Here is a 25850-nt window from a genome sequence, read left to right on the forward strand (position 1 = left end):
CTAACATGTGTGTCACTTCGTGTTCTATTTGTGCTTGTTCTGGTGGCTGTCTTAAGATTTCGTTTTCCTCTGATTGTTTAATTGGTGCGTGTTGTTCTTTGTTTGTTTGCTCTGGGATGTTTGAGTCCATTACTGTATTTTCCTCTTCTTCAGACTGCACATTGTTTTGTTCCAGTATTTGTTGTACTTGTTGTTTGATGTTTTCTAATTCTGACTGGGGTATCCTGTTATTTTTGATTATTACACGGATCTGATCAGCTAGTCGTTCTGTTAAAAATTTTAATTCTGGGCATCTGGTAATAAATGTTGTGTATACTTGGGATCTGTATCCAGTTGTGTTGGTTCCTAAGTTTGTTGCTTGGTAATAACAGAACATGAGGTGTCGATTAACTTCATCTGACCATCTCATCCTCTGTCTGTTCTCCTTCGAGAGTGGTTGCAGGAAGCATATCCTGCAAAACACCTCTATTTGGATTTAAATCATTTTCCAGTTGGCTAGCAGTGTCGTTACCATCGTGGGCGGGCATGGGGTTCAAGCGTCGTCCCCGACCATGACGGCACTTGTTCGAGGCTTCTTTAGTTCTGTCCTGAACCAACTAATCACACTAAAAGGGGGGTTAGCCCTATTAGTGGTTTGTTCTTTTCGTCGCCTTTTACGACTGGCAGAACATACTGGAGGCCTATTCTTTTCCCGGGCCTCCACGGGAATTATTATTATTATTATTTATTTTATGGCCTTCATTGGACCACTGTAGTCAAAAATACAAAGTTCTAAACAAGTTGTTACACATGGATACAATTTGGTTCGACAATAACTTAATATATTTAGGTAATATAATTATTAGAGGCTATTCTTATATGAAAGGTGTTTTGCTCTTGTGTCTGCCCAATATTTCTTCATTCTTTCAGATATTTTCTTCTTTCTTCATCCGAGACCACTCTTCCTGTAGTCCTTTTATTGATTTTCATTTGTAGTCTGGTTTGCGGGTCTTGCAGTATTCTGGTTTTCTCTGTCTTGTTTTTAGGTCGTCTACTGTAATTTGAAGTTCTTTTATATCTTCCTTAATTTCTGTAATCCATTTAATGTCGCTCTTGCTATTCCACAATTTTTGTATTATTTTTTTTACTAATTCTGTTTTCTGGAGTTCTCATCAGATGTCCAAAGAATGAGATGCGCTTCTTCCTGATTGTGCTCATGACTGGTTCTATTTTCTTATACACTGTTTCATTTGATGCTATTCTCCAATGTCCATTTATTTTATACGGTTTATTTATACATGTCCTAATTATTCTTCTTTCTATTTTTAGTATTCTGTCAATTTCTGCTGTATTAGTCGTTTTGAAGATAGTTTCAGCTGCATACGTTATTTCTGGTTGTGTAACTGTTTTATAGTGTTTTAATTTTGCATCTGTAGATAGGCTTTTTTGTTGTATGTAGTTTTGGTAATGTAATTTGCATAGTTCAGTTTTTTTATTCTATTTTGCCATGATGGCTTCTCATTTAGACTGTATGTTATTATTTCACCTAAATATTTAAATTTATCAACAATTTTGATTTCCTGTTCTCCTATTGCAATATTGTTTGCAAGTGGTGGATCAGTTAGCATAATCTCCGTTTTTTCAAATGATATTCTAAGGCCTACTTTCTCTGCTATTTCTTGTAGTGGTTTCACTTGCTGCCTGGCTTCTTCAACGGTGTTGGCTAGGAGAGCAAGATCATCAGCGAATACCAAGCAGTTTAAGCTAATAACATCTTTTGCACTTCCAATTCTTATCCTCTTTGGATTGTCCTTGTACCATTCTCTCATTATGTATTCCAGTGCACAGTTGAAAAGTACTGGTGATAGGCAGTCACCTTGTCTTAAGCCTGTTTTTATGAGGAATGGTTCCGAAATTTCTCCTCTAAACTTCACTTTTGATTTGGTGTTGGTTAGAGTGAGTTGTATTATTTTAATTAGTTTTGGATGGAGTCCTAGATTTCTTAAAATTTTTAATACTGAAGGTCTGTGGAGACAGTCATATGCCTTCTTAAAATCTACAAATGTTATTGCCAGAGGTTTGTTCCGTTTCTTGTAGTATGCCATAATCAATTTTAAACTAATTATCTGCTCTGCACAGCTTCTCCATGGTCTGAAACCTCCCTGATATTCCCCTAACTCCTGTTCTAATTGACCCTTGATTCTTCCATATGGGATCTTGGATAGAATTTTATATGTGCAATCTAGGAGAGAGATTCCTCTGTAGTTGTCTGGGTTGCTCTTATCTCCCTTTTTGTGTAGTGGGTGGATGATAGCTGTGGTCCAATGATTGGGAAATTGTTCTGTTACCCAAATTTTTGTTAGAGCCATGTGTAAGGAGGTCTTGACTGTGTCACTTGCATATTTCCACAATTCAACAAAAACCTGATCTTCTCCACATGCCTTATAATTTTTTTGTTCTTTAAGAATTTCTTCTACTTCTTGGAAAGTTGGAGGGTCTAGTTTGTTAGGTTTGGTTTTTATTGGGGTATTTATGTTGATTTGTAAGTGTTCTTTGGGCTCCTCGCAATTCAGAAGTTTGTAAAATGCTTTTGCCATGATTTCTGCATTTTCCTTGTTACTACATCTACATTTATACTCCGCAAGCCACCCAACGGTGTGTGGCGGAAGGCACTTTACGTGCCACTGTCATTACCTCCCTTCCCTGTTCCAGTCGCGTATGGTTCGCGGGAAGAACGACTGTCTGAAAGCCTCCGTGCGCGCTCTAATCTCTCTAATTTTACATTCGTGATCTCCTCGGGAGGTATAAGTAGGGGGAAGCAATATATTCGATACCTCATCCAGAAACGCACCCTCTCGAAACCTGGCGAGCAATCTACACCGCAATGCAGAGCGCCTCTCTTGCAGAGTCTGCCACTTGAGTTTGTTAAACATCTCCGTAACGCTATCACGGTTACAAAATAACCCAGTGACGAAACGCGCCGCTCTTCTTTGGATCTTCTCTATCTCCTCTATCAACCCGATCTGGTACGGATCCCACACTGATGGGCAATACTCAAGTATAGGTCGAACGAGTGTTTTGTAAGCCACCTCCTTTGTTGATGGACTACATTTTCTAAGCACTCTCCCAATGAATCTCAACCTGGTACCCGCCTTACCAACAATTAATTTTATATGATCATTCCACTTCAAATCGTTCCGCAAGCATACTCCCAGATATTTTACAGAAGTAACTGCTACCAGTGTTTGTTCCGCTATCATATAATCATACAATAAAGGATCCTTCTTTCTATGTATTCGCAATACATTACATTTGTCTATGTTAAGGGACAGTTGCCACTCCCTGCACGAAGTGCCTATCCGCTGCAGATCTTCCTGCATTTCTGCTACAATTTTCTAATGCTGCAACTTCTCTGTATACTACAGCATCATCCGCGAAAAGCCGCATGTAACTTCCGACACTATCTACTAGGTCATTTATATATATATTGTGAAAAGCAACTTTGTTGTTGTACCACGGTGGGTTTTTCCCGTCCCTCGCAGTTTTACTCGGCACGTACCTGTCTAAAACGCATTTTACGATTGCCTTGAACTTTTACCATAAACACTCAACATTGTCAGTGTCGGAACAGAAATTTTTGTTTTGATCTGTTAGGTAGTCTGAAATCTGCCTTCCATTACTCTTGCTAAACAGATAAACCTTCCTTTTTTTATATTCCTATTAACTTCCATATTCAGGGATGCTGCAACGGCCTTATGATCACTGATTCCCTGTTCTGTACATACAGATTCGAAAAGTTCGGGTCTGTTTGTTATCAGTAGGTCCAATATGTTATCTCCACGAGTCTGTTCTCTGTTTAATTGCTCGAGGTAATTTTCGGATAGTGCACTCAGTATAATGTCACTCGATGCTCTGTCCCTACCACCCGTCCTAAACATCTGAGTGTCCCAGTCTATATCTGGTAAATTGAAATCTCCAGCTAAGACTAACATGCTGAGAAAATTTATGTGAAATGTATTCCAAATTTTCTCTCAGTTGCTCTGCCACTAATGCTGCTGAGTCGGGAGGTGGGTAAAAGGAGCCAATTATTAACCTAGCTCAGTTGTTGAGTGTAACCTCCACCCATAATAATTCACAGGAACTATCCACTTCTACTTCACTACAGGATAAACTACTACTAACAGCGACGAACACTCCACCACCGGTTGCATGCAATCTATCCTTTCTAAACACCGTCTGTACCTTTGTAAAAATTTCGGCAGAATTTATCTCTGGCTTAAGCCAGCTTTCTGTACCTATAACGATTTCAGCTTCGGTGGTTTCTATCAGCACTTGAAGTTCCGGTACTTTACCAATGCAGCTTCGACAGTTTACAATTACAATACCGATTGCTGCTTGGTCCCCACATGTCCTGACCTTGCCCCGCACCCGTTGAGGCTGTTGCCCTCTCTGTACTTGCCCAAGGCCATCTAACCTAAAAAACCGCCCAGCCCACGCCACACAACCCCTGCTACCTGTGTAGTCGCTTGTTGCGTGTAGTGGACCCCTGACCGATCCAGCGGAACCCGAAACCCCACCACCCTATGGCGCAAGTCGAGGAATCTGCAGCCCACATGGTCGCAGAACCGTCTCAGCCTCTGATTCAGACCCTCCACTCGGCTCTGTACCTAAGGTCCGCAGTCAGTCCTGTCGACGATGCTGCAGATGGTGAGCTCTGCTTTCATCCCGCTAGCGAGACTGGCAGTCTTTACCAAATCAGATAGCCGCTGGAAGCCAGAGAGGATTTCCTCCGATCCATAGGGACACACATCATTGGTGCCGACGTGAGTGACCACCCGCAGATGGGTGCACCCTGTACCCTTCACGGCATCCGGAAGGACCCTTTCCACATCTGGAATGACTCCCCCCGGTATGCACACGGAGTGCACATTGGTTTTCTTCCCCTCTCTTGCTGCCATATCCCTAAGGGGCCCCATTACGCGCCTGGCGTTGGAGATCCCAACTACCAGTAAGCCCACCCTCTGCGACCGCCCGGATCTTGCAGACTGAGGGGCAACCTCTGGAACGGGACAAGCAGCCGTGTCAGGCCGAAGATCAGTATCAGCCTGAGAGAGTCTGAAACCTGTTCGTCAGACAAACTTGAGAGGCCTTCCGTTCAGCCCTCCGGAATGTCTTTCGCCCCCCTGCCGCACCTTGAGACGACCCCACTCTACCACAGGTGAGGGATCAGCCTCAATGCGGGCAGTATCCCGGGCAACCACAGTCGTAGTCCGATCGGGGGATGCGTGGGACGAGCTGGCCGTCCCCGACAAACCCACATCCGGACCCCCCAAGTGATGCCCATTGGCAACAGCCTCAAGCTGTGTGACCGAAGCCAACACTGCCTGAAGCTGGGAGCTAAGGGATGCCAACTCAGCCTGCATCCGAACACAGCAGTTGCAGTCCCTATCCATGCTAAAAACTGTTTTGCAAGGAACTTCTGAACTAATCTACAGGGAGCGCAAACAAATCGACAAAATTTAAACGGTTATTAAAATACAAGATTGCCTAGTAAATGCAGTAATGCTGCTACTTGCGCACTGCTGACACTGCTCGGCGGCGGAAGGAGACTACTGTGTGTCATTCTTCCATCTTTATCTTTCAGTATTAGTGTAGGGGCCTCATATTATTGTAGTTGTTTCCCAAAGATTTTGTAGTAGTTCCTGGAGTTGGTTTTACGATAATTACCTTCTATAGACTTTATAATATCTTTATGAAATCCTCTCTTGATTCTTCTAATATTTTGAGTGAATTTTTTTCTTTCATTTTTTAGATTGATGGCATTTTCTTCAGTTTTATGTGTTTGAAACTTTAACCATGCTTGGTGTCTATCTTCATGGAATTTGTCACATTCTGATGTCCACCATGCATGTTTCCTTCGTGGATTCAAGGGAGCTAGATTCTCTGCTTCTTTTTTAAGATTAGGCACTAGTTGTTCTAGATCATCTGTTAATTTGATGGTTTGTGTTATTGGTTGGTACTTATTATTTTTAATTAGCTGATGTGGGTCAAACCTCCTTTTTATTTTATTGGTTTTCCTGGTCCTCTTCTTTAACGGTGTGAATTTGATTTTAATTTTAACCATATAATGGTCTGAGCCTGTGTCTACTCCTCTCAGTACTTTAACATTGTGGATCTCCTTATGAAAATTTTTGTCCATACAGACATGGTCTAGCTGCCACTCGCCCTTCCTACAGTCTGGATGTTTCCATGTTTTAAGTTTACTTGGCTTCCTCTTAAAAGTATGTTGATTTAGATATAAGGTTGTGTTCTCTGCAGAGTTCTACAAGTCTTTGACTGTTTTTGTTTGTAAATTTATGTGGACTCCATTTTCCAATTATATCTTTATATTTCCTTTCTTTTCCAAACTGAGCATTGAAATCTCCCAATAAGATTTTTACATTCTTTTTATTTACTCTGTTCACAGTTTGTTCTAGAAGGTCCCAAAAGTTATCTACCTCTTCCTTTGTTTTTGTTAGACAATTTTTTCATTTGCACTCTTAATATGCATATACTTAAAAATAAATTTTTGAGTATGTTGCTGTCTCTGAATATCATTCCCTCCAAAATGTTTGTCTGTAGAGGCAGCTCAGTAATGGTGTAACTCTAAATTATAAGAGTTAAAACTCACAGCCTTAAGCAAAAAATGATGTCCTTAACAAAAGCCTAAAAACTGCTCATTCTAGACATTACAAAAGGTAGAAATTAGATGAATTAGCAATTAGTTAAAAGAAACCAAAAAATGCCCTTAAATATTTGATGACATTACATAGAGCAGTAAATGTATTAACTCTGTGGCAAAAACGGTCATACTCTTGCAAGTGTAAAGTAACCACGAGAATTTGAATGTGGCAGGAAGATTTTATTTCCACTTGAAATGAAAGATCTCTGTTTGAAAAATTTAAGACCCTCTTCATAATAATGTATCCTGAAGCAAGATTTCATTTCAAGATGTATAATTTTCACAGTTCACTACACACAGGTATTATCTGTGCATGAATTGCAGAGTTTTGACAAAATGGAAACAAAGCCTTAAGTGGTCCATTATAATTACATTGTTTATTTTCATTTAAAATACAAACATTTTGTGAAGACTAACAAAAACACGATGCCTACACTTTCGTAGAGCGAGAAAGTGTACATAAAGCATCACACCATGTCACTAGTAACCCCCATGAAATTGGAGAATGTAGTTGGGAAAAAGGTTAATGATAAAAAGAAGCAAAAATTTGCAACATTATTTTCTGAAAGTTAACTAAAAAGTCTTGTGTATTAAGGGTAATTTTCCAGGTAAGTTATCAATTCCTTCCACATAATGAAGAGGGCTTTCAATGTGATCTAACAATATGATCTGCAACACTAAACAGTAACTGGAAAAATCTTATCTTGGTTTATCCATGTTTTTCAGTCATCCATGCAGTACTGTTTTCCAGGTTGTACTCACCTGAACTGGTTTTTGTGCGTAACTACTAAATTAAAGTTGTTCAAGACTATCTTAAATGTTTTAAACAACTGCCATAGTTAATTTCTATCTAATACTAACTGGCACAACCAGGTAATGTAAACAAACAGGAATATGGCATAGACTAATTTTGGGGTCCAAATATAAACCAGTTATTTTAAGCTTTTTGTAAGCACTCTCAGTGTCAAAATGTTTGGATGTTTCAATATATGTCACTTTCTAACTGCCAGTCAAGTCTGAGCAAATTTTACACACTACATCCCACTGGTTCCATCAGCTTGTATACCTAAAATTACTTCAGAGCAAATGCTAGATGTTTAGATTCATGTGTTTAAATGATGCCAACTCTACTTGGTGAAGTAGTCACATATACAGGATGATGTATGGTTAAATGGCAACAATATTCAGATCTCGGCAACAGATTAAATACACCATAATTTCATGACAACTTTTCTGTTTATGGTGAATTTTGTTAACATTGTTTGATCTTTGATACAGCCTCGAGGTCGGAAACATTTGCCACGTAATATCTGTAGCTCCAATGTGATCCATCCACTAATAGTTTCACTATACATATATTGCACATTATGGAGGCAAGATTACTATCAAATAATTTTAACTTCCTTGCAAATTTGAGCAAGAATTTGAATCTGATGAAAAAGTAACATTTCTTAGAGTAGTGGTGATTCAAACCAATTTCTTAAAGGAACTGAAGCTGATGCATCCACTGTCTTATTTAAGGCTGCATTTGTTTAACAGTGTTTGTTAAAACATTTTAAAAACCGTCTCACCTTGCAAACTTTTTGTTGCACCCTTAGAACCAAGTTTGTTTCTCTCTCTCTAAATGTGCACACTTTCAAGCAATGGGTAGCTACTGCTGATTTATTTTGCACATAAAACCTCCCTGCCACTCCAGTCAACACAAATTGTAGAACCCAGTTGCCAAATATGCACATTGTCCTAGCTGTTATACAATATCTTCATTATTGGTAGGTGAGGCAGAAGCACTTTTTTTTTTTAGAGGACAAAATGCAAATTATGACACCACCACACAGAAACAATATTGTCAATGCAACTTAATGACATTTACCACGAACTAGGTACCATACATATTAAAGTGGCAACAGAGCCAAAGAACTTACTTTCTGAACTGACTGTAGATGCCACGTGCTGACACTTCAACTACTTTGTCGACAGATGTTCACACTAGTAGTCAATTTATCAAAGTTACCTACACGTACTTTTTGTTTATCATTTTGATAATTCAAATATTTACTATTTTCATCTTCAAGTTCACCCTGCTTTTCCAGATGGGCCTATTCAGAAGATAAAGCTGAAATAATTTGATATTTTTTGATGATCATTATTCAGCTGTATCAATGAAGGACAAAGATCCAGAAGAATTAATTCCAATGAGGGACTTCCAACAGACCTGTATAAAAGAACACAGTAGCAGTGTTGACAAATGATTAGTATAACACTACTAACAACAAGTTAATACAACAGAGCATCTGCCCTCACCTTGCTGTTTAACACCACATCATCCTGTCAAGTCACGTTCACAGTATAGTGTTCTGTTTAGTGGTGGTAACTTACTGTGGCAATGGCTTACAAAGCAGAAACTAGTTCTACAACCAGCAAGGTTTAAAATACAGCGTAGGACAAAGAATACCAGCATCTTTTAAGATGCTGCATTAAAGCTAAAGGTGGTGGCCATTTCCTTTCTCTGGGGGTCACAACCACTGTGGCACAGTCACATGCCCCACCTAGCACACACAGTGCAACCTGTCAGCTCATCAGTCCACGCCACTTTGTGTTTCATTCGTGGATTGCCACAAGCAACCTGTGCTCTAGTTAGCTGTGTCAGTCCAGAACACACAAACTTACAGGCAAAACCCTAGCAAGCCCACTAAATTACCCACCGATCATAAGCAGCTCCACCTACACACGTACTCTCAATTATTTTGATGTACGCTTAATTTGCACCACTTTGAAATTAAAGATATTCTGTGCTGTCAACTTGCACCTACACATTTAGCCCAAGTAATAATAGAAGAGGATTAGAAGATTTGCAGACAGATGCAGAACGTAATGCAGCAGGTGAAGTGACTCGTCAAAACCTGCACCCCGCAAGATTAGCCGGAAGGTCTGAGCACCTGTCCTCACCTCCATCGTCTCGCTGCGGGGGAGGGCCTCTCCTCGTGCCGGGGGGCCCGCCTCCACGAACGCCGGGTGGACCGCCGCGGCGCGGGTAGTACCACTGGCGGAAGCCACGCCTCCTGTCGGCGGCATAGGGAGAGCCCTTCACCGGTTCGCCGCCAGGTCCCGTCACGTTCGCAGCCTCGTTGCCCTTCTCGCCCACCACCACGTCGAACTCCACTACTTCGCCATCCCCTACACTGCGTACAGCTTTGCGTGGATTGTTCTTGGCGATTGCAGACTGAAATGAGGACAAAACAGTTAAAACCTTCCAGAACTGTGTAATAGTTTACAGGAGCTAGTTACTTATCATTCAATGAAAAGCATCACTAAAAGCCAGGTTTAGGAGTGGTCAGAAAAATCTCACTTGGCAGGTTACCAATTAACAATTTAGATGCTGCACAGGACAAAAGTTGTCCCGCACAGAAAGAAAGATTACCATTTTTAGCACCACCAGTATAGCAGAAGATTGACTCCCGTGAATCTAGATAATGCCAGATCAGTCTTGCAATGACTTAAGTAAATTGGATGTGAACTTTGAGGGCACTCAAATAGATGTGGCAAAAATTCAAAAATGGGGGTCTGGATTGTGTCCCTCTAAAACACTGTTTAGGGTGAAAGTGCCTCGGAATACCAGATCTCAGACTGCAGATACTGTCTAAAAAATCAGGTCGGAATAAAGTAACTGGAAGGAAATGACGATCATGACGACTGGAAGGAAGGATCTTCCAACTCATTTAATCATTTAATGCTTATTTTTATTGTGATTATCCTGCCAGTAAAAATTAGTCTTTGCAATGGGTTGAATTTGAAAATGCGTACTACAATATCTAACGTATGTCTAAACGCAAGGACATTTATTGGATGCTTATCCTAATAGCTTTTGCGACTCTAGCGTCAGATCTTTGCTCAGATAGTGACAAGAGGCAAATGCTTTTAATAACTGAAATGCCAGCAGATACAATAAATTTATTTCTGGGTGTATACACAGACAAGGAAATAAATTTGTGTGTTTCCCAGTTGAAAGTATACTTTTTCCCAGGCGAAAATACTTTTCCGTGTTTGTGGCGGTATTTTCCCCCAGAACACTGAAACTTATCAATCCTTTGAATGGTTAAGGTCTTTACAACAGCGTAGGACTTCCCAGGACCTCAGGAAATTAACCCCAGAAAAGAAGCAAGTTTTGCAAAGCCCTCCAATGTTTAGCAACATGTACGATGTGCTGCATATTTATTATAAAAGTATATATTCCAATTCTAAACAAGGCACCAAAGTTTCTGAAAAACTAAAAGATTGAAATGTGCTTTTGTAAGCCAATCAAAGCTCACATCACATGACCACCAGCTGATGGTAGCAGTTTTCGGATCATACGACATGATGGTAGCCAATAGCACCACCACACAAATTAGGAAAGTTAATGGGTAAAATTAACTTGCGTAGTGTAGCTACAAGAAAAGCCAAGGTTTCACACACAATATTTGTCGTCTTTGCACGTTTTCTGCTTTAAGATAGGTCAGACAAAAGTGCCAGTAAAATTTTAAGCAATGATAAATTTCTTCTTTTGCACTCTAAATTCTGTCAACAGTAAGTGATTTATCCTTATTTAAATCTTAACACAGAGACAACACACTGTGATTTAAGAAATTCAAAGCACTTTTGTACACTTAACAATTCACCTTGCGTGAAGTGAAATTTACTCTAAAAGCGAGTCTTTTCAAACCACCATTCGCAACACTTTCCTATGGCCTGTTAGGCCCTTATTACACTAGGCCGCAAGGCGGCACAGCTAGACACGCCACCGGTGGCGTTGCTCATCATTGGGAATAGATAGTAATGGAGCCTATTACACTACAGCACCCAGTGGCACCGCCAGAAGCTGGCTGCCTCGCCCTGCCTCCACATCAGCCACCACTGGTGACGGTGTCTTGACGGGGCATTGTGTTAAATGGAGCCTACTACACTCTGGCACCACAACCGCCACTCTGTTTGGCCACCGTGTCATCAGTACGCCGTGTGCACAAGTGACCAGGGAACCCGTCGGGCAACTATACGCACGTGCTCCTCCTCAAAGCTTTTAATGAAAAGGGAACGGCTAAGGGAGAGGAAGATTCGTGTAGTCATGACGATAACATTATACTTGCGAGGCTTCACGAATAAATATAATGCTTAAATACTTACAAAGGTTATTCCTCTCAACCGTGAACTGCTGCTCAATATCCAGTAGAAGTTAACAAATAATTTCATTCCAAGCATTTAGTTTCAACTGCTTATTACTGTAAGCTTCAGAACTGGTGCCCAAATTTCAAGACGATGAGAAGTACACAAACTAAATCTTCGGTATTCACTTGTGTGTCCAATAACTTCTGGCATTCTTTCAGTGCTCCTTCCAGCTTCACGATTTTCCCTTTTACCGTGCCTGAGGGCCTCATTATATAGGTCACCAGGCGGTGCAGCCAGCCACGCCACCCGAGGTGCTGTTCCTATCACACTAGGCCGCCAACTGTGGCACCGGCGCAACGATCACTTGTTCAGGCTACAGTACTTCGGCAGTTCTCGCTAGTCGAGTAGTCCGTTTTCCTCGCACACTTTTCTGCGCACTATTTAATTTGCTTCAGTATGTCTAGTGAACTGCGGAGTGTCACTGGAAAGGAATGAAACACACTTGGCAGACACCCTCGTGTGCACTGTGTTTTGTTGTTGTAAATGGTCCATTTCCTTAGCAGCTGAAGTTTTATTTTAGTACTCATCTCTCGTTTGTGTTTATTGCTGCAGTATTATTCTGCTGTGATGGGATACAGTAAAATCCTTTGGTAGGATTATCAGTTCTTACCAGTAAAAACTGAAAATAGTTAACAGGAAACTAAAACAATGAAAGATTCCTGGAATTCTAGAAATTTCCCAGACTTTTCCCATATTTGAGGGCATATACACACTGCATTTACTGTAAAGAGCTACTATTTTCACTTACACGTCCCAGATTTCCTGTAGTGCACCTACGGGTACAGTCCCAACAAGTATATTACTGTGAGTACTTCACTCAGTGATTGTGTTAAGATGTCTCCTGCATCACTTCCAAAGAAAACTTATTTCAGGTGGTAGGTAACTAACATAGCAAGTAAATCATAGCTTTGGCCAGGGACATTTAAATGTGCTATCAAGCTTCAGGCCCTGTGGAAACTATTTTCAGGCTTGGGATCCTTTGGTAAAGAAACCCACTCACAGCTGCTGTTTCACAGCTTCAGGCATATCCCCACGTAGTGAGTGGGGTGCTTATTTTCTCACTTTGAAATAAACTGGCAGTGCTTACGCCACCATGTACCACAGCAACACACAAAATTTTCCCATCACTACACTTACGTTGCACATAAACAACAAACCTAACAGGAAATAGGCTATACTTCACACCACTAGGACATCAGCATAAAAACCATTTAAAGTTCATTAACAATTCATCCTTCAAAAACATCTGGCCGACTGATACGGACTTCAGCAAAATTCACATGCAATGCTATAAGTCTTTAAAGTTGTTTATAGAATGGGTGTCGCAGCTGTATTGCAAGAATTCTACTATCGTGATAACCAGTGCCTTCGTAATGTACCGTTATATTTTGAAGTTTGTAACTAGTCTGATCCCTTTATTACAACAGAAAACCTGGCTGAAATATGTGATGACGATTCACAATCCTTTTCTGTACCTTTTCAAGTTCTGACCAGCTCACTTACTATTCATCAGGATAATTCATATTGCATTTCCAGAAGGTATTAAAGAACTGTGGAATGTAACTCATTAAATTTGAGTTTTTGTAAAAGCGGGCTGACTATATCCATCTTTGCCACTGTTACAAATTTCCTAGCAGATTTCTTTGGCCGACTTCAAATTGTCTATATGGTAGTTTCTCCTGAAATTATTTCACATAAGAGAATGCTAAAAGCCGCTCAAGATGGTCTATTTCTTTGAAGAAAGTATTTATGGAAATATTTCTCAGTTGCTGAACACTCCAGGGTACAGTGAGCTGACGACAGCTTTCAAAACGACACTAAGTACTGAATTAAACATTACCCTTGTTCACTGTAACCGTGTACAAATTTTTCTTTTAGTGAGGGGAAAAAAGTCATATGCACCCAAGTAAAAATAACAGAACACAATGACACGCATTAAAAAACAACTATACATCAATATCTACTGACAGTGTATACAGCTAAAAACAGGGGTGTGAAGAAAGGGCTACAAAAGACACCATACTGAAACAGAGGTAGGAAACAAAAAATTAAATGGCCATCCCTATATTGCTTTGACAGATAAATAAAACGTGGTTGGCAGGGCGTACGTCATTTGTTAAAACGGCCGATTAACTCAGATTTAGAATGTTAGAAAATTGGCATTAAGTCGAAGTGGAGGACAGTTAAAACTTGGGCACAATGTGTACGAAGTGGTGGGGTAGCACCAATTACCGAATGACGATGGCTAAAAAGACAGTGGCCAATACGCAGCCTAGTTAAAGTTACCTCCTCCCGGCAGGAGGGCTGGGAGAGGCTTAAGAAGCCAGAACTTATTCCCGTGAAGCGAGGACCAGTGGCAATGCCAAAGTGACACCGCCTCTCGACATTTGTCAACAGGGAGATCATTTGAGGGAACAGACGAATTAGTGCACCGAGGTACGAGGACTGCAGCCTCGGCAGCAGCAGCATCAGCAGCCTCATTTCTCGGCATACCGACACGGCCAAAAGCCCACAAACATCACAGTGGCTCCACCGAGAGTGAGCGAGTGAGATTTCCTGGACCCACTGCACTAAGGGACGGGCCGTGTACAGCGAACAGGGACTTTGCGAAGAGGACAATTAAAAAGTCTGTCACCGAATGTACACTGTGGCCTACTACAGGGCAGAGAGATCGGCTGTAGATACTGAGCAGTGTGGCTGAAGCCAATAACTGGCTGAAGCCAATAACTAAAGACCTGGCTGCCAATGACAAAGCCACACCTAGTACCACTGTCAGTCCAAGAGCCATCACTGTACACAAAGGTACTATCGCAAAGTTCCGTGCTAAGGTCATGGTACTGAAGGTAATACAGTGAGGCTGGAGTAGTGTCCTCGGGAAGTGAACGAAGGCCGAGGTTAACACGGGCCGCATCAAGAGGCCGAGGTGGCGAAGGGTTCACACCCACCGGTAAAGTTACAGGTAGTGTGAAGTTGAGCAGCCGTCGCAGTTGCCGAAGCGGATTCCAGGAGGTAACAGAAGAGGGACGGCCCCATACTGGCTATCAAAGGAACCGTCAAAGGAGGTGGCACAGGATGGGTGCCCACACATGGCAGACAAATGGTATGCATAATTGCTGAGGAGAAAAATCACAGCAGTATGACAGTTTTAGTTCAGTAGCTTCAGCATATAGGCCCAACTGGTCTAGTGTAATAGGCACCCACGACCAAACTGATACCACAATAATGCATAGTGTTGAGATGGTGTCAGATGGATGGACGTGCCGACACTTAAAGCACCCACAGTAGAGTTTCTAATGGACAATGGACTGGTACAAACAGGAGGGTGGTTCGATCTGCACCCCAGGAAGTACCACTGAGGACATGTGGGACAGTGAGGACTCGCATACAGCGGGCTGCCAAGTTAAGACATATGGGAGTACCAAGAGTTTCCTATCTAGCGTGAGCCCCCAGGAATTTCGTTGTTTCAACAAACTGAAGAGCAAGAGGCCCAAGATGTGAAGGTGGTGAAGGTGGTGGTGGTGGTGGTGGTGGTGGTGGTGGTGAGGAGGAGGGGTGGGGAGGCGGAGAGAGGGGGGCACCAATTGCATTGCCAGAAAGCCAAACGAATTGTTTTGTCAGTGGAAAAACTAAAGCCATTATCAATGCTCCAGGAGTAGAGACTATGAGGACATGCTGAGTACACCCCCTCTGCAATAGATGGCAAATTGTCAACAAAATGGGAGTTGGAGAAGCCCAACAGGAGACAGGCCATTACAGGGTTAATGGCAATAGAAAAGATGACACTCGGGAAGGAACCCCGAGGCACACCGCTTTCCTGGATAAAGGTGTCCAACAAGGCAGAACCCACACGAACCTTGAAAACTGTCTTAAAAATTCCTAAAGGAAACAGGGCAGCTGGCCACAAAAGCCCCGCATATAAAGAGTATGGAGGATACCAGTCCTTCAGTAGGTGTCTTAGTCCTTCTCCAAATTGAAAAAAACAGCCACAGCCTGTGATTTCCACAGAAAATCCTTCAGGACATGCGCGGACAACGTGGCAAGATGGTCAACTGCAGGACACCGCACTGTGTAGTCGTTAGTAAATTGCGAGACTAGCCACCGTACCAGCTGGGCACGAGTCATACCTTCTATCATCTTGCAAACACAGCTGGTGATGAGATGGGGGAGGTCTTTACCGGGCTTAGGTATGGGTACAATCGTAGCTTCATGCCAACATCCAGGAAATGTGCCCTCTGCCAAAACTTTCTTTTCTTTCTTTCGCTTGTGCCGTTTTTCCCACAGATACACAGGGTCGGCATGATTAATCGGATGTGGCAATGTTAGTTGAAGGGGTGGCCGGATGCCCTTCCCGCCACCACCCCGTATTTCCATATATTAATCCTCTCATTAGCATTAACACGTCTTCTGTTCCTGGTGTACAATGAAAATGGCTTATCGGTTAATACAACAGCAGTACCATAATGCCTATCGCCCTCAACTCCTACAGAGAAGGTACGATAAGCAACAATATCTCTGTCATAGTAAGCCTCCAACCCTTCTAAAGGCTTATCACTACCTCGTACTATGACAACAGTTAACCAACCATTACCAGTAACAACTTCAGTGGTAGTACATGAAAAATTAATTTTGGCTCCAACAAATGTTATTGGGCCTGAAAGTAGCTCTTGTGCTATGTTATTGGGCCTGAAAGTAGCTCTTGTGCTACATTATTAGGCATTGAAGAAAAAGTATCAACAGTCTTGTAAACTGGCATTCATTGATCTTCTTTTATATCTCCTCCTCAGATACGGCATGGCTGTGTGCTTCGTGTGGCTGCCTCGAGTCAAATGAGCGTGCTGCAGCCTGCACAGCGGATGTACGTCACTGATAAGGTGGGCGCAGCAGGAAGTACCGCGCTCTGAAACTGCAATGGCGGCGCCGGAAGTTCTTTTTTGAGAGGATCGCCCTTAGTTAAAACTAAAGGGCGATCCACCGAGCTCTAGCGGCGGCCGAGCGAAGCTAGTTCAAGGTCACCCGCCAATATGGCGGCGCACACAGCCATTGGCGGGTGACTTAACGGGACTTAGCCGCAGCACGAGGCGCCTGGAGGATCGCGCTTTAGTTTTAACTAAGCGCGATCCGCTCAAAAAAGATGACTTCCGGCAGCCATTGCTGTTTCTGAGCGCGCTACTTCCTGCCGCGCCCAGCTTATCAGTGACGTACATCCGCCATGCAGGCAGCAGCACGCTCATTTGACTCGAGGCAGCCGCACGAAGCACACCCGTTTCCGACGGAGGAAGGCGGAGTGGCAGTGGGAAGAGCTCGAAATTGACACAAAATGGCAGTCCGAGGTGTCAGAGAGAGCGACAGGGTCCACAATGACATCAGCTGCTACTGTCAGGCCAGAAATTGGCTAACGGATCACGGTTCCAGAGAGCAGTCTGAAGTTGGCCCACATAGAAGAGGAAGGTGTGGAACTATTAAAAGAACTAGTGAATGAAACCAAACTAGCTTTTTTGCTATCCCAAAGAACTCAGAAATGGGTGAGGTAGCTGCCCAATAAGCTGAAGCAAGCCTGCCCTGGTGGCATCTAGTGACAGAGGGACATTAATGGTACAGAGGGAAATTTAAGGTGGGGAAGGAAGAAGGCGAACTGCAACAGCTCGAAGACGGGTAGCCAGGGAGACGGGTTCACTACGAACGTCATGTACGAGCAGCAAGTCTCGCCACGAGATGGAATGCCGGCCTCGGGGAAGGTCAAAATAAAATGGGAAGAAATGTCTAAGTTCAAAGAGGTTGTGAGGATGCAATTTTATTTCCCGAAGACAGAGTACAAGGGGACACTGCGAAGCTAAAAGAAGCTGTAAATCCTCTGCGGTACCAAAGGCCACAAACGTGGCACCGGAGGAGTGTCACGAGGAGGAAGAAATTGACGGGTGTCACCTCAGTGGCTGCCGAACGACCGTCAGCGAAGACCCGCCGCTACAGGGCACAGACGCGGGAGGATCCCGCTCCACGAGGTCCACGGAAACAGCTCCCTCGTGCCTTCCGTCCGGAGTCCGACGCAGAAAAACAGTCTGCGGTAGGCACCGGCGACGCGGAGGTGGGCCGGGCCAATGTTATTACGTGGCACCACGGTCTAAGAGGATCTTCGAATCAGTGAAGGAGAAGACAATCTGTCTGTCGGGCTTCTCGAGCCTACGGTTAGCAGAGGAAGACCGAGGTGTCGCTCAGCTGGAAGTCTTGACGGGAGTACTACTGTCCTTTCCGGCCTTCCGGTTGTAAAGCTGGTGGCTGCATCCCTCGAGGCAACGGTGACGGCTCGTGGCACAGCCGGACGGGGACAGTGACGCTACCTCGATACCGAGCAATTTCACAACCTCGGAGCTGAATTTGAGGTCACGTGTCTGTGTGGCTACGTCAGACAGGAGAATGCGGGGTCTGCGACTAGCCGATACCTCGAGGGTGACCGGAAAAGGCATTTTTTCCCTTCGCCCGGATCTCCCGGCCAATCCGCTCGTCGAGATACGTGGGACAATCCCGAAAGGAGGAAGCACGGCCGCCGTCTCAGTCGGTGCGGCGGGGAGGAGGCGGACGGTCGCCCTAGTGCACATCCCTACCACAGGTTACGTATTTGGCTGGGAACATTACAGTGCGGTCGAAACTATGACAGACAGCAGCACGTCGCGTTCGGAATGTACGGCTGGACTGTGATAATTTCATAGCCTGCCTCGAGCTTTGACGAGAGCACCACTCTATCAAATGTGAGAAAAAGAGTGCGGGTGGGCACTGAGGAGGAAGCTCCTTCGGCACCCGACTGACAGCAATGACACCCCGATCGGAGAGGTAACACTGGATTTCGGCCGGTCAGTGACAGACGATGCTCGACATTCTAATAACACCCCAGACACGCTTACCGAGGTAAGGGAAAAAGAATAGCAAGAGGACAGATGTACAGCACAGAAGGGAAAAGATGCTGCGAAGGCTGGAGCCCTGCCGTAGCCGAGCTCGAACCCACCGAAGAGTGGCGAGCCCCTCGGGGGTACGTACAAATGTACCAGTTAAAGTTCGTCGAAATACGTGTTAGTCCTGCAGGAACCTCTACACCACGTGCCGTGGAATGACTCGATATTCCAGGTGCTCGGCATTGTTCTACATCTAACAAATTTCACTATTTTAACTCTCAGTAGTGTGCATTTTACCACAATTTATGGAACACACCTGGCTTATTAGTGAGCTGTCCCCACACCTTTATCTGCCTGTCTTCAGGTACCACTGCACTAGGCTCATCTCTTGTCTACTGCAAGTGGAGCTATGTTTCAGCAGAAGTTATTCACAATATTACCAACTGGGTCATATATTTGCCACACTTCCGGACGCCTGCATTTTAATTGTTACCGACGTATGCTTTCACCAGAAGTTTGACAACTTTGAAACTGGCTGAGGACAACTTTGAAACTGGCTGAGAACCTAAAACAGGCTGTGAAGTTCTGAACATGCTGCAGTTCAGGTGGTTATTTCTACCATTTTATTAAAATCTCCACTAAAAAGATAACTATGTAATTATAAAGTAATTTTACTTACTTGATGGACAAAAACGTCATCTTTGGTGTCATTTCTGGAACAAAAAAAATAGCTTCTATTACAAATGTATTTTCCAAGTAAAAGTTTTACAAATTACAACAAAAATACTGTGCAACCTTAAAAATAATGTCACATTCCCTATACAGCGTAGGATTTCACCCATCCAGTCAGTAATGAAACCACTGGTTTCAACAGAAAGCAACAGCTTGTCAGTAGCAAAATTTATGTAATACAAATGTGCTCAAATTATGTACCAGTGGTCCCTTACTGTAGGTGGAGTTTTTAAGATTAAGTTCCAATTTTGTGATTTGGCTCAGGTGGATGGTCACCATGTGGTAGATTGTGGAATCAACAGCTATCCAAGAAGACATCTCAAACAAACTGATTTGTCAACTTTGAAATAGGGAAGATTATTCTGTGAAACTGAGATGTGACAAATGCTTCAAATATCACAAATTCTGATGACACTTTAAAGCAACAGTTCCAGAGGTAAGAGGAAATTTTATGTGGTGTATTGTTCCCAGCCCACTTACAGGATTTGTACTAAGGTAATGTCATCACATGCAATGTAACCCAAAATTCCTTTTTACAAGTTCAGTCACAAGTTGCTCACTAAATCCATAATGAGAGGACAAGGGCAGATATACTGGGTTACTGAACTAACTAAACTAATTTTAAAACTCGTAATGTGCACATAAATAAACTACAAAAATATTTAGCTTTTCATTTATTTTTATATTCTGGGCCCACTATGTAGTATATGTTGTAAGGACATATTTATAATTCCAAATAAACTGATAGGTTTGATTCCTTCTCTTACCAAAAGCCTATTTCAACTGAATTGCCATTATTTACCAAGAAGTAGCTATTAGACCTATAAGAGTCATTCCAAGACTAATAAACATGCACCATTATATATATATACAATGATCACACTGTTTCACTGAACATGTTGGCAAGTTACTGCTTATACACGTCCATTACCAGAGAAAAAAAACTTTTACATGCTCATTTTTCTCATTCGTATAGAGCTTGTGAACTGAACAATCAGTTGAGACAAAGGTTTTATTATTTTGAACAAATAATGCTGAGATGCAGTAGTTAGTACATACCCAGCTTTAATAGATTTAGGTAACCCACTCACATTTCTTGCTTTACTGCTCTGAATTCTGGAACTAGCTGTTCTAGAGTTACCCGAACTGTACCACCACATGACAATTTAACAAATTACAATGGCTTCTAAATTATTATGTGCCTTAGGTGAAACATTAGTACTACAGAAAGTCATTGCTTTAACTATTTTTTAGAATTAAAAATACAGAAATAGGCGAAGAATAAACCAATCTTTTAACATGAAACAGAACAGTAACATCACTGCACATTTCTAATATGCACAATTTCTGGCTTGTGAACCATCCTGAGCTAAATAAATGCCACATGCTGAACAGCATTAATGCTTAACAGTGACCTTTGTTCGGATCTGATATACAAGTTACACAAAAGTTCAACTGTGTCTTCATGTAAACTTCTATGAAGACTAAGTTGTTTACCAGTACTGGTTTAAAGGCTGCTTTTATATGTCAAGGAAGTGTTCCATTTCTTAAGGACAGCTCAGATCAACACACCAGGCACAATATACAAAGGAATAGTGCAGTTTCTGGTCTATGCAGTTGATGTGGATGTTAGTGCAAGGACATAAATAGCTGCTAAAGAAGCTAAGGGCACTGGTTACAGTTGCAATATAAATTTGATTGCAAGTGAATAGCAATAAAACCAAATACACGTGAATAATACAACCAGAACTAAATGCAATGTTAGAAACTGACCAGACACAAATAGAAACTGCTAGTCAATTCATCTAACTGGGAACAATTTTAACATTACAGAACGAAAGTATGAAAATAAAGCATGCTAATAAATGCTGTTATGGGGTGAACCCAACTTAAATCTGTTCAAAACAACAAAATGAAGAGCTCGTAGAATGTTTTGAATGAAAGGCGTTACACAAAATCTATGGCACAACTAATGATGGAGCATGGCACAAACTAAATAATTTTGACTTCACAGATTGTACGATGATCTTGAAATCATGAAGTTCATTACAGAAAAGTCCCTGAAATTTATCGGCCCTCTCGTGAAGATGAAGCAGGGGAAGACCGAGACTGATACTTGGGTGACATACAAGATTTAGAAAGTTACTGGTGCCAGAGAATGGAGATCCAAGACATTGACAGTGATGAACGGAACGATGTCTAGTGGCAGGCAAAGAACCACCATCAATGACTGCAGACCCAGGAAGTAGTAGTTCAATTTATTAGGGATTTCAGGCATTCTTTTACAGTTTCAGAACTGTAAACTGAATATCGGCGGAGTCTAGGTTCATTTAGAAGTGATGAAAATACTGTGGAGCTACTTTGATTCAATTTTTATTGGTGCAAAGTTGCCCCATTTTCCCCCAGAAAATAAGCTTCACAGCTGCTTTAGATTTTAGACTGATAAATATCACATTGATTGCAAATTTGTGGTACAATTTAGAAAATCTTTACAAATAAATGTCATTCTTCAGTTTAAACTGTTTCCTGATATAAAAATACAACTTTGTACTGCGTTTTTGAGGTGATTTTGGTCAGATTTTGTCATCATCCATCATCCATGACTGATTATGCCTTTAAGCGTTCAGTCTGGAGCATAGTCCCCCTTATAAAATTCCTCCATGATCCCCTATTCAGTGCTAACACTGGTGCCTCCTCATCTGATGTTAAGCCAATTACTTCAAAATCATTCTTAACCGAATCCAGGTACCTTCTTGGTCTGCCCTGACTCCTCCTACCCTCTACTGCTGAACCCATGAGTCTCTTGGGTAACCTTGCTTCTCCCATGCGTGTAACATGACCCCACCATCTAAGCCTGTTCGCACTGACTGCTACATCTATAGAGTTCATTCCCAGTTTTTCTTTGATTTCCTCATTGTCGACACCCTCCTGCCATTGTTCCCATCTACTAGTACCTGCAATCATCCTAGCTACTTTCATATCCGTAACCTCAACCTTGTTGATAAGGTAACCTGAATCCACCCAGCTTTCGCTCCCATACAACAAAGTTGGTCGAAAGATTGAACGGTGCACAGATAACTTAGTCTTGGTACTGACTTCCTTCTTGCAGAAGAGAGTAGATCGTAGCTGAGCGCTCGCTGCATTAGCTTTGCTACACCTCTCTTCCAGTTCCTTCACTATGTTGCCATCCTGTGAGAATATGCATCCTAAGTACTTGAAACCGTCCACCTGTTCTAACTTTGTTCTTCCTATTTGGCACTCAATCCATTTGTATTTATTTCCCACTGACATTACTTTCGTTTTGGAGATGCTAATCTTCATACCACAGCCCTTACATTTCTGATCTAGCTCTGAAATGTTACTTTGCAAACTTTCAATCGAATCTGCCATCACAACTAAGTCATCCGCACATGCGAGACTGCTTATTTTGTGTTCACATATCTTAATCTCACCCAGCCAGTCTATTGTTTTCAACATATGATCCATAAATAATATGAACAACAGTGGAGACAGGTTGCAGCCTTGTCTTACCCCTGAAACTACTCTGAACCACGAACTCAATTTACTGTCAATTCTAACTGCTGCCTGACTATCCATGTAAAGACCTTTAATTGCTTGCAAAAGTTTGCCTCCTATTCCATAATCTCGTAGAACAGACAATAACTTTCTCCTAGGAATCCGGTCATATGCCTTTTCTAGACCTATAAAGCATAGATACAATTCCCTGTTCCACTCTTAACACTTCTCCATTATTTGGCATAAGCTAAAGATCTGGTCCTGACAACCTCTAAGAGGCCTAAACCCACACTGATTTTCATCCAATTGGTCCTCAACTAATACTCGCACTTTCCTTTCAACAATACCTGAGAAGATTTTACCCACAACGCTGATTAAAGAGATACCTCTGTAGTTGTTACAATCTTTTCTGTTTCCATGTTTAAAGATTGGTGCGATTACTGCTTTTGTCCAGTCTGATGGAACCTGTCCCGACTCACAGGTCAATTCAATCATCCTGTGTAGCCATTTAAGACCTGACATTCCACTGTATTTGATGAGTTCCGACTTAATTTCATCCACCCCAGCTGCTTTATTGCACTGCAATCTATTGACCATTTTTTCCACTTCCTCAAATGTGATCCTATTTCCATCATCATTCCTATCCCATTCTACCTCGAAATCTGAAACATTACTGGTCGTATTTTCACCTACATTGAGCAACTCTTCAAAATATTCCCTCCACCTGCCCAAGGCATCCACAGGATTCACCAGCAGTTTTCCTGACCTGTCCAAAATACTTGTCATTTCCTTCTTACCTCCCTCTCGAAGACTGCTAATTACACTCCAGAATGGTTTTTCAGCAGCTTGACCCAAAGTCGCCAACCTGTTTCCAAAGTCTTCCCAAGATTGCTTCTTGGATGCTGCAATTATCTGTTTGGCTTTGTTTCTTTCTTCAACATAACTTTCTCTATCTACCTGAGTTCTAGTATGTAGCCATTTTTGATACGCCTTCTTTTTCCTTTTACAGGCTGCCTTGACTGTCATTCCACCAAGCTGTTTGCTTCATCCTACTTTTACACACTACTGTTCCAAGACATTCTTTAGCCACTTCTAGTACTGTATCCCTGTACCTTGCCCATTCCTTTTCCAATGACTGTAATTGACTACACTCAACTAACTGGTACCTTTCTGAGATCGCTGTTATGTACTTGTGCCTGATTTCCTTATCCTGAAGTTTCTCCACTCTTATCCTCCTACATATGGACCTGACCTGCACTTTCGGCCTCACAATCCCAATTTCACTGCAGATTAAATAATGATCAGTGTCATCAAAGAATCCCCTGAATACACGTGTGTCCTTCACAGCCTTCCTGAATTTCGCATCTGTTATTACAGGGTGTTTCAAAAATGACCGGTATATTTGAAACGGCAATAAAAACTAAACGAGCAGCGATAGAAATACACCGTTTGTTGCAATATGCTTGGGACAACAGTACATTTTCAGGCGGACAAACTTTCGAAATTACAGTAGTTACAATTTTCAACAACAGATGGCGCTGCAAGTGATGTGAAAGATATAGACGACAACGCAGTCTGTGGGTGCGCCATTCTGTACGTCGTCTTTCTGCTGTAAGCGTGTGCTGTTCACAACGTGCAAGTGTGCTGTAGACAACATGGTTTATTCCTTAGAACAGAGGATTTTTCTGGTGTTGGAATTCCACCGCCTAGAACACAGTGTTGTTGCAACAAGACGAAGTTTTCAATGGAGGTTTAATGTAACCAAAGGACCGAAAAGCGATACAATAAATGATCTGTTTGAAAAATTTCAACTGACTGGGAACGTGACGGATGAACGTGCTGGAAAGGTAGGGCGACCGCGTACGGCAACCACAGAGGAAAATGCGCAGCTAGTGCAGCAGGTGATCCAACAGCGGCCTCGGCTTTCCTTTCGCCGTGTTGCAGCTGCGGTCCAAATGACGCCAATGTCCATGTATCGTCTCATGCGCCAGAGTTTACACCTCTATCCATACAAAATTCAAACGCGGCAACCCCTCAGCGCCGCTACCATTGCTGCACGAGAGACATTCGCTAACAATATAGTGCACAGGATTGATGACGGCGATATGCATGTGGGCAGCATTTGGTTTACTGACGAAGCTTATTTTTACCTGGACGGCTTCGTCAATAAACAGAACTGGCGCATATGGGGAACCGAAAAGCCCCATGTTGCAGTCCCATCGTCCCTGCAACCTCAAAAAGTACTGGTCTGGGCCGCCATTTCTTCCAAAGGAATCATTGGCCCATTTTTCAGATCCAAAACGATTACTGCATCACGCTATCTGGACATTCTTCGTGAATTTGTGGCGGTACAGACTGCCTTTGACGACACTGCGAACACCTCGTGGTTTATGCAATATGGTGCCCGGCCACATCGCACGGCCAACGTCTTTAATTTCCTGAATGAATATTTCGATGATCGTGTGATTGCTTTGGGCTATCCGAAACATACAGGAGGCGGCGTGGATTGGCCTCCCTATTCGCCAGACATGAACCCCTGTGACTTCTTTCTGTGGGGACACTTGAAAGACCAGGTGTACCGCCAGAATCCAGAAACAATTGAACAGCTGAAGCAGTACATCTCATCTGCATGTGAAGCCATTCCGCCAGACACGTTAAAGGTTTCGGGTAATTTCATTCAGAGACTACGCCATATTATTGCTACGCATGGTGGATATGTGGAAAATATCGTACTATAGAGTTTCCCAGACCGCAGTGCCATCTATTGTTGAAAATTGTAGCTACTGTAATTTCGAAAGTTTGTCTGCCTGAAAGTGTAC

At 42.5% G+C, this 25850-nt stretch overlaps 1 protein-coding gene across 2 annotated transcripts in view; it reads right to left on the reverse strand.

Annotated features, from left to right (window-relative positions):
* LOC124554050 (Y-box factor homolog) overlaps positions 1-25850 on the reverse strand; it is a 137023-nt gene that overhangs the window by 30803 nt on the left and 80370 nt on the right. For both annotated transcript variants that reach the window (XM_047128085.1, XM_047128084.1), the window contains exons 3-4: positions 19463-19496; positions 9647-9920 (exon numbers count right to left, since the gene is read on the reverse strand). In XM_047128085.1, coding sequence (XP_046984041.1) covers positions 9647-9920; positions 19463-19496 — 308 coding nt within the window. The remainder of the gene's footprint in view (positions 1-9646; positions 9921-19462; positions 19497-25850) is intronic.

The sequence above is a fragment of the Schistocerca americana genome, chromosome 11, assembly GCF_021461395.2.
Source record: "Schistocerca americana isolate TAMUIC-IGC-003095 chromosome 11, iqSchAmer2.1, whole genome shotgun sequence".
NCBI classification, from domain to species: Eukaryota; Metazoa; Arthropoda; class Insecta; order Orthoptera; family Acrididae; genus Schistocerca; species Schistocerca americana.